Genomic DNA, 14,272 nt, shown 5'->3' on the forward strand with positions numbered 1-14,272 from the left:
AACACCTTTCTTCATTCTCTGAGAATAGAGATGATAAAATACTAATGAACTCTAAGTCAAGGTTGAAAATCTAGATCAGGGATAAAGCAAAAGAGTTATGCTGCTCTTATGATTTAGATAAGAGTCACCCCAAAAGCTCATGTCCAAAACCCTCCGAGGTGGATGACTGGATGGAGAGATGACTAATCAGTGGGTGAACTGGGTGGTAACTGCAGCCAGGCAGGGTGTGACTGGAGCAGGTGGGCCACTGAAATATATACCATCTTTGGAGGATATATTTTGTCCCTGGTGAGCAGAGCTCTCTCTGCTTCCTGTTTGCCACGTCCTGAGCTGCCCTCTGCCATGCCATGTGGCCTCACCTTGGACCCAGAGCCTTCTGTGGACTGAGACTCGGAAATTATGAGCCAAAACAATGTAAACCAACATTGTTCTTGTCGGGTCTTTTGTTCACAGAGAAGAAAAAACTGACTAAAACCACTGCCCACACAGGCCCATGGTGGTATATTTCGGCAAGGACAATTTGACAAGGCAGAGAGAGAGCTGGGTCACTGATGTCATTGTCATTATCAAAATTCCTATTATTTGACAATAATTCTCACATTTGACATGGGGTAGCAGCCACCCTGGTGGTGTGGTGAACACATGCAGGCTGGACTGCTTCTGAATGTGACTTCCCAGAAAGGGGGTGGCTCTGGAGCAGGCCTGGGCAGGGCCTGCCTTAGAACCCAGCTCCAGCAGACAGTGGCCCCTGCTCCAGCCCCGTCAGCTGACCCCCACCCACTCCAGTTTCGTAGGGGTTATTAAAGGTTCCTGTCAGCTGGGGCCATTGCAGCCCTGTTAGATGAGATGAACATGGGGACATATCATTCAGTAATAGCAGAGGTTATTTAGGATAAAACCCGCACTCACTCATGTTTGTCATGAGGATGAATTAAATAATAAATATATTATGGTTAGATATGAGTGTCCCCCATACTAGAAAGCTGAGAGGCAAAGGGAGTTTTGTGTTTCCTTCTCTCTCTCTCTCTCTCTCTCTCTCTCTCTCTCTCTCTCTCTCTCTCTCTCTCTCTCTCTCTCCCCCCTTCCCCCCTCCTCCGTCCCTCTCCCCCTCCCTCACCCTCCACTCCTTCCTGATACAATGTTCTGAGCTACTTTCCTCTGCCAGACCCTTCTACTGTGATATTCTTCCCCACCTTGGGTCCACGGCAATGGAGCTGGCCCTCTATGGACTGAGACCTCTGAAATTATGAGCCCCAAATAAACTTTTCCTCCTCTAACTGTTCTTGTCAGGTCTTTTGGCCTCAATAGTGAAAAAAGCTGTCTAAATCGCTACAGAGAGCAGAGTAGCTAGCAAAGAATAAAGTTTATGAGTGTTAGCTGTCACATACAAGATTGTTTTGTAACTTGTTAAAAAAATAAATAAATAAAAATCACCAGAATGACACTTGTAAACTAATCAGTGCTCTGTGGTGCAGCAGAAGCCCCTTTACCCCCCCATTCTGCCCTCCACTTAACCAAGCCCACATCACAAATAACACTGGATCTTGCTGGAGCCCATATCTTTTCTCCTCCAGGAGATCCACTTGGGCTTACAGCTCATAGCTGCTGCTTGCCTTTGGCCAGAAGAGACCCTGACCGTCACTAGATCCCTCAACATCCGTAGACTTCCAACGTGTTGAGAAGTTTCTCTGCCAGACATGGGGCTAAAACATTTGCTGTGCATTATCTAACTCACCCCAACTCCAGTCCCAAGAAGTACTATTCTCCTAAAGCTAAACGGAGAAAGTGAGGCTTAAAGCAATCAAGTGCCAGCCCCAGTTTCACACCCCTACTAACAGTGTAGTCAGGCTTGTGTTTGTTTTCTGATACCAGGGATTGAACCCAGGGCTACTTAACCACTGGGCCACACTTTTATTTTTATTTTTTTTATTTTGAGACAAGGTCTCACTAAGTTTCCCAATCTGGCCTTGAACTTGAAATCCTCCTGTCTCACCCTCCCCATAGGCAGAAATATAGTCATGTACTACCAGCTGTATGTAGGTTTTGACTCCAGAGCCCTCTGCTCCAGAGCATCTGTTCATAACCGTTCCACACCTGTCCTTCCCACTGAGAACGGGTCAGGGCCAACCCATCCCTTCAGCACTTCTCCATTGTCATTAGCACCAGATGGTACACATTGTCATGACTGTCACCTTCCTGTGAGTGCATAAGTACCCGTGAGGTAGTGCTCCCAAATCCCCCATTCCTCTCTTCTCTGCTTATTATTTGCCTTGTTTTCAAGGGTACGCTTGGTACCCCATCCCCACAGTTATTGCAAGTAGACAACCCATTGTCTGAGCCGTTGAACGTAGGGAAAGATACGAGAGCCATCAGGCATGATTGTGAGGGGGGAGTGGAGCAAGTAGCTTGGAGTGTGGAAGGACATTGCACACTTCATAAGACTGAGCAGAAGTATCCTCTACCATCGATCAGGTTGACTTACACCATGGTTTTGTTGTTGGTTTTCTGCATGCTCAAAAGTTGTTCAAGAGATTAGAGAACATATTGTCATTGACTTGCTTGACAGTTACTTAATCTCTCTGTGTCTCAATATCCTCAACTGTGAAGTGGGGCTCATCAGAGTGGCTCTTTCAAGGTGTGCACATACAATAAATTGACATACGAGAAACACTTGAACAGTGCGTGACATAAAAGTGACATTATTAGCAATGGTGACAAAAGCATTTTTCAGTGCTGCTTCATGTGATCTATGAAAAGCAATTTTTAACATAACACATAGAAAAGAAGTATTTATGCCCTGATGATTCCATAGTGAAGGTATTGCTGCCTCAGGTGGCTGAAAACTGAAATATCCCAGTCTTCTCTCCCCTGTCCCTGACAGCATTTCCCTGGTGCATACTTATAAGCATGATGTAATATCCTTTGTGGGGGCATAAGTTGGTGGGGTTATGGTTTAAGGAACTTTTGCCTGTGTTAGGCAGGCCCAAGATGGCTATAATTAGGCTCCTCAACAAGGCTTCTGGCAGACCATGTTTTTAGTATGTAACCAAGGTTGTAAACACCCTGATTCAGCGTATGTTCTCACGGTCATAGACATTTGCTGTGAGCATGCACTTATGTAAGCTATTGGCAATGTGCCTTCTTTATCTGATCTGCATATAAAAACAGCCTATGGAAATGGTTCAGGGGACTGGGGCTGAAGGCTAGGGGCTGCTGTCACCTCCAAATAGAACATGTCTACTATCCCAACTACACATCTCATCTTCTTTCAACTACCAGAACAGTAAACCTTGTTTCCTGGGCCTGAGCTGCACCCCAACATAGGCCCAGCCCTGAACCTTTGCTTTACAGACCTACACCTCCCAGAGGGCAGCACTAAGAAGCTACTGGGCTCCTAGACCAATCCAGAATGTGAGAAATCATATGGAACTAATGACCAGCATGAAATAAAAAGATGAATGGAAATGAGACCATTAGAGGTTCAAGAGACCTGAGACTAACAACCCTGATGGCTGGCCCATGTTCATAATCTGCTTCCTAACTCTTTCAAACAGACTGACCATACAAGATGGCTTTCCATAAACCATGAGAAAATACTTGCAAAATACATTTCTGATAAAGGACTGTTATGCAAAGTGCCCAAAGAGCTCTAGAAAGTTTTATAAGAAAATTAGCAACCAGGTTTTTTCAATGGGCAAAAGACCTGAACAGACACCTCACCAAGGAAGATACACAGACAGCAAAATAAACATCTGAAAAGATGCTCCGCACCATGTGTCCTTTGGCAATTGTGAATTACAGCAGTGATGAAGTCACACGCACACCTATGGGAATGTCCAAGCTCCGAAACACCAACACCACCAAATGCTGGTGAGCCCATGGAGCCACGGGAACCCTCATTCACTGCTGGAGGGAATCCAAAGTGGAACGGTCGCTTTCAAAGGCAGTTTGGCAGTTTTATTTCTTGCAAAATTAAACATCCAGTGATCACTCTCTTTGGTATTTAGCCAAATTAGAAACTTATTTCCCGATCTAATTCTTCACAGGGATTTTTGCAGCAATCTTATTCAAAATCGCCAAGACTTGAAAGCAACCAAGGTGACCTTCAGCTGGTGAATGAATAAATCAGTACGTCTAAACAATGGAATGTTTCTTAGGTTTCTTAAACCTAGAAGAAAATTAAAATTCCTTACCAGTTCATAGTACTTGGTTCTGAATATCTGATTCCTTCAATCCAGTAATTCTGAACTTAATTGGGCCTAGGAACCTTCTGGGGAAACCAGATGGATTGACTCTTACTCCGCAGGTCTGAATGGGACCCATGATCAGCCTTTCTCACAAGCATCCCATCTGTCTTGGACCCAGGTGTTTTGGGGACCACCTTTTCACCACAGACACATGTAGAAAAGGTTAGAAGAAGTGTCCCAGGTTCTAAAGCCCCTAAGAAAGGAGAGTTAACACAAGTGACTGAAATTGGATACTTAAGAATACTTTGGAAATACTAAGTACTTCTTAGTGCAGCCAAAGTATCCTTCTTTGACTTTTGGGAAAACTCAATCTTCTATTTCTATATATTCCCACTTTTAACGGAGACGTGGGATAGACAACTATTTCTCCATGTGTCACAGCTAGGTAAGTGTGACGACAAATGGCAACTGATGACACTGGGGAGGGGAGGGCAGAGTTTCCTGACTGTTCCCTTTATCAAGGGAAATTCAGATTCCAGATTGCAATTGAAGTCTTCCAAACCTTGAATGTTGTCTTAGATTCTCTTAGAACACTGTGCGTCACAACGACATATCTGAAGGCCCAGATCCTGCTCACAGGCCATCATGTGCTACTTTAGACTAAAACCTCCCTGGGGAGGTGTGTCTGGACTGGATCATTGGGTTTTAATCTGAGTTCCAAGATAGATGAGAGGTTTCGAGAGAGAACGGGAGGGCTGCTCTGAAAGGTGAGGAGGAAGCCAAAACCCCTCACACATCTTCAATGATATGTTCTCAGTTTTTATTACATATAGGTGTTCCAGGCCAGATTTCACTTGAAAATTGAATGTGGCTGATCCGATTTTAAAGGACAAGGAAATCCTTGGTACGTGAGTTATTACAGACTAAAGTTAGTTGCAATAACAAACAATCCCCACATATCTGTGTTTGGAAACAAGAAGTGTTTGTTTCTCACTTGTGATACATGTGCATCAGGATTGGCAAGGAATTTTATGCCACCCTGTTCCCAGGCAAGGGTCAACTGGTGGAGACCACAACATGTTGAATGTCACAGTCACTGGAACCAGAGTGGGGGCTGGGGTGGGAATAGAGAGTGCAACACCAGCATTTAAAGGCTTTGGCCTCGAGTTATACATTGCCAGTTCCACTCTCATTTCATTGGTCAAACAAGGGATTTGGCCACATCTGACTTCAAAAGTCAAGACAGTTCAATCCTCCTGTGACCTCTCAGGGAGAGGAGATCAGAAAATACTGCTGCATAGCATAACTGCTGACCAGCGTGGAGTTCAATGGTGGGGCAGGGTCAGACCTGCACTCCAAGCCAAAGGTTGAGTTCTCATGTGCTACAGAATGAGGGAAAAATTATAGGGTTTTTGAGGAAAAGAATGACATAACAAATATGATAAACAAGAATACCAATTTTAAAAAACTGAATGTTCTATTTATTGACAGCAAGATAATGATTTGCAGTTTGAATAAACATCCCACATTGAGCAGTTTTCTATCAGTTAAGTAGTGAATAAATTAGAAATTGATTTAAGATAACTTATCTTTTTCCCCTTTTATGAATTTAACCAGCTTACCATGAGCTTTATAAATGACTAATTAAAAAAAGGCAGTCTCGATGCTTATAATATGAATCCTCCTACGACGGAAAATTAGACCCATCTATTGAACAACAAACATTCCCTCATGGAAGCAAAGGCTTCTTCTATCATGGCACTTAATCAGATTTAGAGGCATAATTACCATCATGCAATTTGAACTAAATATATTAAAGTATTTCTTTTAAGCGAAAATAATTGGAAAACATCAGGAATGAGCATTTATGTTCAAGACACCTTGGGAGAGTTAACCTTGGCAAAGGTAGGAGCAATTACAGCTGCTCACCACTGCTGCTGTCTCCCTCCCGCTGTGACAACAGGGAAAGCACACCCTCCCGGCCACGTTTGCCTGCATTTGATGCGAATTCTATCAGATAGAAAGGGATAATTGAGTTAGCCTTCTAAACTGAAAGAGAAAGGCAAGGACAGCAGCAGCTCAGAATGTGTCATGGTTGAAAGTGCTCAGTCTGCGACGAGGAGATGCTAATGCAAAACCAAAAGAGATGCATCACCACCACCGCAGACACACGCAGACACGGGACCCCGAGCCTCGGTCTTGTCAGTGGAAATGTTCACCAAGAGTAATGGATGTCTGTTATTCTCCTAATTTATTTTCAGTTCAAGACTGAAGAGCAAGAATTTTTTGTAAGTGGATGATACCCTTTGCCAGAGGGTCTCTTTGGAAAGAGGAATTTTTGTACCTCTGTGACAGCTGAGTGATGACGTCCCTCCTGCTGGACCCTCTATCCTCCAGGAGGCATGGGGACCTCTCACTCTCAGGCCAAGTGTTCTGCACCCCTTTACCTGATCCACGTGGGAAGCAGTGGAGAGCTGACAACAGCCACCCTGAAGGCCAGGAGCCAGCAGTGCCTCCTCACCCCTGCTGGTGGGCATCTCCTGGCAACAGGCTGTAGAGTTGTGCCTTGGAAGGAAAGATGTGCAGAGCAGGTTTGTTGGGAGAGAAGCAAGTTTCTGAGGCTGCCATGATAAAATGCCGTGAGCAGGTGATGTGAAACGACGCTTCTGAAAGCCGGAGGTCAGAAATCAAGGTGCCACCAAAGCCAGGCTTTCTCTGAAACCTGTAGAAAAGAACGTTTCCTGGCCTCTTCCAGCTTCTGGTGTTTGCCGGCGTCCTTGGCCACCTCTGGCTCCATCCTCAAATGATCATCTTCTCCGTGTCTTTCTTCTCCTTCTAGAGACAAGCACAGTGTTGCCTCAGGGCCCGCCCTGCTCCGGAACAGCCCTATCTTAACTAATTACATCTACATTGACACTAGTTTTTAAACGGGGTCCCATTCTGAGACACCAGGAGTGAAGACTTCAACATATCTTTGTGGGGGACACAATCCAACCCTTAACACCGGGAGAGCTAAATCCACCCCAATGTGCCCTGGGTGCAGCATCATTCTGATGATATGTAGCATGACCCAGCAAATCCCAATGAGATTCGATGTTCCCATCAAACCCTGAGCAGCAAGAACGTTTCATTCCCTTAGTTACAAGGATCTTTCGGCAAATGTCAGGCACTTCCTGCACCAAGCACTGTGATAAGCGTGGAGAAGTCCCTACCTTCGTGGCACTGAATTCCAGATGGAAACGTTGACATTTAGTCACCCCACAGAGGCATGCTGAGAAGATGGAAGTACAAAATGTCTCAGGAGTAGAAAGTTAGAACAGGTCCCCTGCTCTAGAAGGCTTCAGCTGGGGCCTGCGGAAAGCCCCACCGACAGAGCAGGGGTGGGCTCCAGGAATGTTGAAGGTGGCTGTGGAAACCTGTCCCCACCACGGACCCAGGATCCTGTTGCCTGGGAAGGAACACAGAGCCCTCCAGGCGGGGGCTCTGCTGTGCCTGGGAGGTGCTCAGGACGTGCCCTCCTCCCTGGGGTTAAAGGGGGCTCCTCACCACGCCTGCCTGAAGGAAGAAGGAAGAAGGGTGGCCACATGCCCCTCCTCCTAAGAGCACCAACCCCAAGGTCCCTGTTTCGCTTTGTCTACACCCAGTCCCTACACGGGGGAAGCTGGGAGATGTCGTCTGCAGCCATGTAGACTTTTAATATTGTGGGAGAAAGGAAGGACAAACACCAACAGGACAGAGAGCAGCCAGCATGGGCTGACATTATAGCCACCAAAGATGGCTTCCCCGAGGACCCAACTGGGCAGCGTGGAAGCCACTGACCACAGGCAGCCATTGAACCTTTAAAATGTGGCTGGTCCAAATTGAGATGTGTTGCAAATCTGACCTGCAGACCAGAGTTCAAGGACTTTGTCTTGTTAAAAAAGGAATATGAAATATCACTTTGATGTCAAGTACATCTTTTATTTGTTGGGGTAAATGGAATACCAAAGTTTCAACTGCTTTCTGCTTCCCTCGTGAGGGTGATAGAAAACATGAACTTATAGATGTGGCTCACATTTCATTTCAAATGAGCCAAACTATTGCAGGTGAGCAGACACAGACCGTGGAGTTCAAAGAAGGCCAAGGCAGAAGGAAAGCCAAGGAGACCAGGGCAGACTGGGACAAATCTCAGAGGGCATGGCTATTCAGCTGAATCCTTGCATCTTACCAGGTTACCTGAAGCAGGATGTTCTCAAAGGCATCCTGACATCTTGCGCATGTTCCCGAGACCTCTTTTCTTCACTGGGAATAAGTCTGCTTATTTCAGAGCATTTATATATCGACCATCCTGGATAAAGTGTGTAAAGCACTAACAGTATAAGCACGTAAAACTGTTCAAGTTGCTAAATGGTTAGACCAACAGATGAGGAAATGGGAAATTCAAATAACTCCCAGTACGAGCAGACTTCAAACATTTAGATAGTTTTAGAGGAAACAAAAACATTGATCATTAAATTTCCTAGAAATACTTCCTTGGATGTAGAACATAAGAACACAGGCCTCAGAGCCTTCTGTGGATTCAGCCCAGCGCCGCAGAGCGGGGACAGGACCAGCCAGCCTCTCAACTGGCACAGACGCCTGGCAACAGGAGGGGGGATGGTGTCTGTGGTAAGATTTGAAATCTGCGAGGTGCCGACCCTGACCTTCCTGCATCGCAGATCAGGGCAGATGGAGGCAGAGGGATGAAGTCCCGAGGCAGGGCCTGGGTGCTCTTCTCAGAACCCGGATGGACTTGCGCTGTTTAGGTTCCGTATTCTTGCAAGCTGCCAAGTGGAAATGGAAGTTAGAAATGTCCTATTAAATCTGGTGTAAAACTAAGTGTAGGCTGCATCTTTAAGCACCCACTAAATCATAGCTCTGTCAAAACTCGTCTCGCGGCCTCTGTTCGGTGGTAGGGAAGCGTTTGTGTTGTGCTGTGGGTGGACCTTCAACGTGCTGGGAGCCGCTGCCGGAGCAGCCCCCTCCCCGGGCGCCGTCTCGTCTTTGCCGAGGAGATAGCCCTGTGTTCTGCCTTCAGGCTGTCACTTCTGTAGTCACTTACAGATGGCATTGTGAAGGAATGCTAATTGAGGGACTTCACTGTTGGCATCTAACTAATCATTCTGACAGAAAATGTCTCCCCAGAAAGAAGAGAGGAACCAAGCGCTCTGCCTCTCTTTGCTGTGACACAGGTCCTCATGCACCCAGTGTGCGAGGCAGGATCCACCCAGAGAGGGCCTGGGACCAAGGCGCTATCACTGCCATCGTTCCTTCTGCATCTCACTACGGGCTCCTTCCAGACATCCCCCATGACGCCCACCTGGACCCCTCTTCAGTCCTTCTGCTCATCTGTCCGTCCCGCAGCTCACCCACTGAAGAAAGATCATTGAGTACCTTGTTTGGGGAGGGGCAGGTACAGGAGAGGACGAGGAGCAGTCCCTAGAATCAGACTTGCTGGGTTCAGATCCGAGCAATGGCGGATTAGTCACGTCGACCTCACTGAGTGACAGTTTCCCGGTGGGTCAAGTGGGATAAAGATAGTGCCAGACTCCGTGAGCAGTTTGCATGGTTCCATGAATTATTAAATACAATGAGCTTAACATTTATTAAAACGAGTGAATATTCAATAAATATTGTCTACTTAAATTATTACATGCGCCAGATACGTTGCAGGAGATGGAAATACAAACAAGACAAAAATCTTCCCCGCTGGACCTTAAATCCTCTTATTATATGATCAAGATGACATTTCAACGAGGTCATCTTGCAACAAGTAAAATTTGAAACTAGCTCATTATTTTCATCCTCGATGTCATTTAACTAGAATTCAATGTTTCTATTTTATAACTGTCTTTTGCATGAATACATTTTATAAAAATTAAGATATAAAAAAAATAATCCATGTGTCCTATAGAATCACAACACAGTACAGGGACCTTAGCACTTAGTTGTTCCCAGAGGACACTCAGGTGAAGGAGTCCCCACCGCTCCCAGTCCTGACCAAAACCCACTGGGCATGGCACAGCCGCTGATTGGTGCCATGTTGGCTGCAGAGACAATATAGGCTTTTCCCTTTAAGAAACTGTCCTGCACTGGGACCAAGGCGCTATCACTGGCATTCTTCCACCTGCTGCGTTAACAAGAAGTGAGTGTGAGCCCTGTCCCAGGGGTCATCTTCCCATATTTAATGTCCCTTCATCCACTGCATTTCCAAGCCACTGCCCACCAAGCTTCCTCCCACCCCATATAACAAGCCCTGGCTAAGGTGTGTGTCCAGAGCAAAGTGCAAAATTCCACCTGCCAAGGAAGTGGAGCAGGATGAGGGGAACCGACTCCTCTGGGCATCTGGAGGCGCTGGTCAGCAGCCCGAGGCTTATCACCAGCTGCCATCTCTGGGACTTCGCACACTCATTGCTCCTCAGCTGCGACTCTTCCCACAAATTCTTATGCACTTCCTTGTGTGAACCTAAAAGAAACTTTGGCTTGCCTCTTGTTAAGTTTCACGTGTCACCTTAAGGCTGTGATCTTGGTCATGTCCTCCAAGATTACCTGGCACAGATGTAGCCATCAGTCTGACAAACACACCTACCACCTCCTGTGGTGCGGAGAATGGACCCCCCGCAGGCTGGCCAAGGGCTCTACCACTGAGCTCCACACCAGCCCTCCTTCTGCATCTGTAAATTGTTGGCCCAGTTGGGAGTAGGATAGGGCTAAAGATGCTTGTTCCCGTAGATCTTAACGAAGGGCTCAGTGATATTTAGTTCAATTCTCAACAACGCCGATGTGTAGCAGCTGACGTTTATTGAGCACTCACTACACAAAGGGTCATACTAAGTTTTATCTCAGTTCTCCCAACAATCCTAGGAAGCAGGTCATATTTGAAACCTTCTTTAAAGAAGCAACAAAGAAAGGTTTAAAAAAGTAAAGTGACTTGACCACACAAAGTGATAGGAGCAAAAGAAAAGGCTGGACTGAACATCTCTGCGTTCATTTCCGTAGTGCTTCAAAGGCACAGACAGATGGAAGCATATACCCAAATCTCGAGCCTCGTAGCTGTTTCTCCAGGTCTCACACTCCTATGACACCAAGGGACTCCCTGTCCCTTAAGACTATTTAATAGACACCCTTGGACCGAAGCACACAGCCAGGACTTGTAGAGCCCACCTACAATACGTCCCACCCCCCTCCCCCCAGAGCCCCCCAGAAGGCTGCGGGGAACTTCCCTGCTGGTCACCAAGCCCCTCATTCAACGGTGCACAGAGAACTTTCTAAGGGAACCAAACCATTTTGAAATAACTTAAAGCAATCAGCCATATAACTGGGGGTGTTCAACTCTCAGTAGCGGCATCTGAGCACGGCAGAGGTGGCGATCAAAGCAGAGAGGTCTGCCCAGGCCAGCAGTGAGGCAGGCCACCACAGGGACTGCAGCCAGGAGGCCACTCACCAAAGGTCACTATGCACAGTCTCCACCATAGTTCAAAGTCTGTGTGACCCCATGGACACTCTCTGGCCTTCTCTCTGGCTGTCCCCTTTTCTTCGTCACCTTGCCAACAGGAGTCATTAATTGCCGGCCTGCAGCCTCTTGATGGGGCAGTAGGCTGGAATGTTCTGGAATTGCCTTCTCTCTGAGGCTTACTGCCCCCACAGAAGCAGATGGATGAGCAGAGCCCAGCAGTGACTGAGGGATTTGGATGCTTGGCTCAACATAATTGGAAGCAGCATGGCAGGAGCCACTGGAGCTCAAAGGAACCAGAGCTGGTGTCGCAGCACCAGCATCAAAGTCCCGCAGAGCTGGAGAGAAGCCTCCTGTGCGGGATGGCTCCACGTTTAAAACGTTCCTTCCCGTGACAAGACTGTCACCCGGGAGCTAACAAGCCCAGGCTCGACACCTCGAGAAGGAAGCACGCCGGAAATGTCATGAAGATGACAACCGAGGAAACCCGGCCAGCAGGTCGCGGCCTTGATCTTTAGGAGGTCACATTTTTTTTTCCAAGTATAATAAACCCAAGTATTATCGTAGAGCTTACTTTCACATACAGAAAGTTGAATTTTTATGATCCTAAGGCCCTAGTTGTTCTTCTTTCTTCCAGCATGAATATTGTCACTTGGCGGACAATGAAACTAAAATACAAAAAGCACAAATAACATTAAGAGAAGGAAGGTGGGCGGCCGTGCATCTCCTGTTGGAGGCAAGTGTGCCAACTCGGTTTTGACTTTTGAGATCCTTCTTGAAGAGCATCGGGAGGGTTTGAGACCCTTAGCTCCCCTCTCTGGTGTTTGTCCCCCTGCCCCGTCTTCTCTGAGACATGAATAAAACGAGGAGCGGAGTCGATGAGCGGCCTCTTCGTTCCCGAGGGCCCACAGCACCTTCCCTCTAATCTCTCTTTGCCCTTCGGTGTGGCCAGTCGCTTTTTTCTCTGTTTTGTTTTCAGTGTTTTCCTCCTGGCCTCAGGGTCTCTTTCTTCTCAGGAGTCAGAGACTCCTCTGGTCCGTTCTTCACTCCTCTGGGACATGGCCAGCTTTCTCTGTAGAACGCATCCTAACCACCAGGAGCTCCTTAGGACAAGCATCGCTGTCCTCTCACACTCCACAAGGCCTTGTGGGACCCGGCCTGTGCCCTGGCTGCTGTCCCCTCATGACAGGCCCCCACTGGCCCTCCTCAGGGCTGTCCCCCTTCCTGGAAGATGGTTCTCTTGGTTCTTGTGTGGCCGCCGCCTCCTCTCCGCTTAGCTCTGTGCCCTCCTGAGAGGGGCTCTCTCTGACTCTCTTCTCCCCCAGCAATGGCATGATCCACCCATAATCCGACCCCGTCCTCCCTAGCATTTACCTCTCTCTGGGATTAGACGACTAACTCGGCTCCCGTGTGTTCTGTCCTTCCCCCTCCCCAGTTGCCTAAGGGGAGGAGATGGCGAGGAAGGAAGGTAGGAGGGAGATAAGGGGAGAAGGGCAGGAGGGCACTCTGCCACCTAAGGGGTCATCCAAACCTGAAGAAAATGACCTGAAAGTGAAGGGACCCTAGAACCTTCATCTAAAGTCCATTTCCTGGCCTTCTAAGGAAGCCTGCCTGACCCCACCTTTCCACACCGGTCTCATTACCTTCCCGACTCCTGCCTCTGTTCCGGAAGCTTCCTTTGCCATCTTGCAGGCCTGTCTTCCTGGCCTGGGTGCACAGATGAGTGGAGCAGATAGACGGTGGCCTGGGCCACCGTGCCGTCAGGCCAGCTTGGGCCCGAGGCCTGATCCCTTCGCTCAGCCGTCGTGCAACTCAGCAGACCTGCCCAATGGTGCTGGGCTTCCGTCCCTCCTCCTGTAGAAAGGGCTGGACCACAGCAGGAACTCAGGACGCTGTAAGCAGCAGACATTACCGCATGCAGACCTCAGCATGTGGTCCGTGAGTGTTAGCCATCCTGCTATCGCGGCCCTCAGCTGGAATGCGGTCCTCCCCTCTGCCCCCGCCACATGGCACTCACCCCAACCTCCACAAAGCTGGCCTGCCTTCCTCCTGAATTCTTGCTCACACACCATGTTGTATCAAACACGAGCACTCTTTAATTAAACTGTAAGATTCTTCAAGGGCAAAAGGGTCATCCCAGCACAAAGAAGCTTCCAGAAAAAAAAAAAACCCTGATTAACAGAGGGTATTATAGTGTCGAAAGGGAGCGCAGAGTTCGTGTTACTCTGGTGCTTTAAATTCACTTTAAATATGTCTATGATAGTATATAAATTCTAGACTTCCACATTTAATCAAAGTCTTAATCATAACGAGTAGCATTTATGAAAGGGCAATTAGCAGATTCCCAAAAGAACTAGAAATAGTAAATTGCTAATGGTGTCCCTAAGGTTTTGCTTTTTGCTCTGATAAATTAAGTAATTTAATAATGGAGGCAGTATGAACCAAAAAGTGCACACGTTTCAAAGGCAGAGGACCTGCTTTCTGATCCTTGCCTAGCCAGCGTGTGACCCTGAACCAACACCTGGCTCCTCTGTGCCTGTTTAACTCAGCTCAGTGTGAAAAGTCCTGTGACTGTCCAAGTGACAGCAGCTGCCCTCCATTATGCTGCATTCCA

At 47.4% G+C, this 14,272-nt stretch overlaps 1 protein-coding gene across 8 annotated transcripts in view; it reads left to right on the forward strand.

Annotated features, from left to right (window-relative positions):
* Prkn (parkin RBR E3 ubiquitin protein ligase) overlaps window positions 1–14,272 on the forward strand; it is a 1,217,693-nt gene that overhangs the window by 1,091,487 nt on the left and 111,934 nt on the right. Inside the window, exon 10 of one of the 8 annotated variants that reach the window (XM_078018782.1) lies at window positions 9,351–9,769. The exons of the other annotated variants lie outside the window; for them this stretch is intronic. Coding sequence (XP_077874908.1) covers window positions 9,351–9,392 — 42 coding nt within the window. The 3' untranslated portion in view covers window positions 9,393–9,769. Of the gene's footprint in view, window positions 1–9,350; window positions 9,770–14,272 lie in introns of those variants that run through there. 8 annotated transcript variants of the gene reach the window in all.

This window comes from Ictidomys tridecemlineatus, chromosome 8, assembly GCF_052094955.1.
Source record: "Ictidomys tridecemlineatus isolate mIctTri1 chromosome 8, mIctTri1.hap1, whole genome shotgun sequence".
Taxonomy (NCBI): domain Eukaryota; kingdom Metazoa; phylum Chordata; class Mammalia; order Rodentia; family Sciuridae; genus Ictidomys; species Ictidomys tridecemlineatus.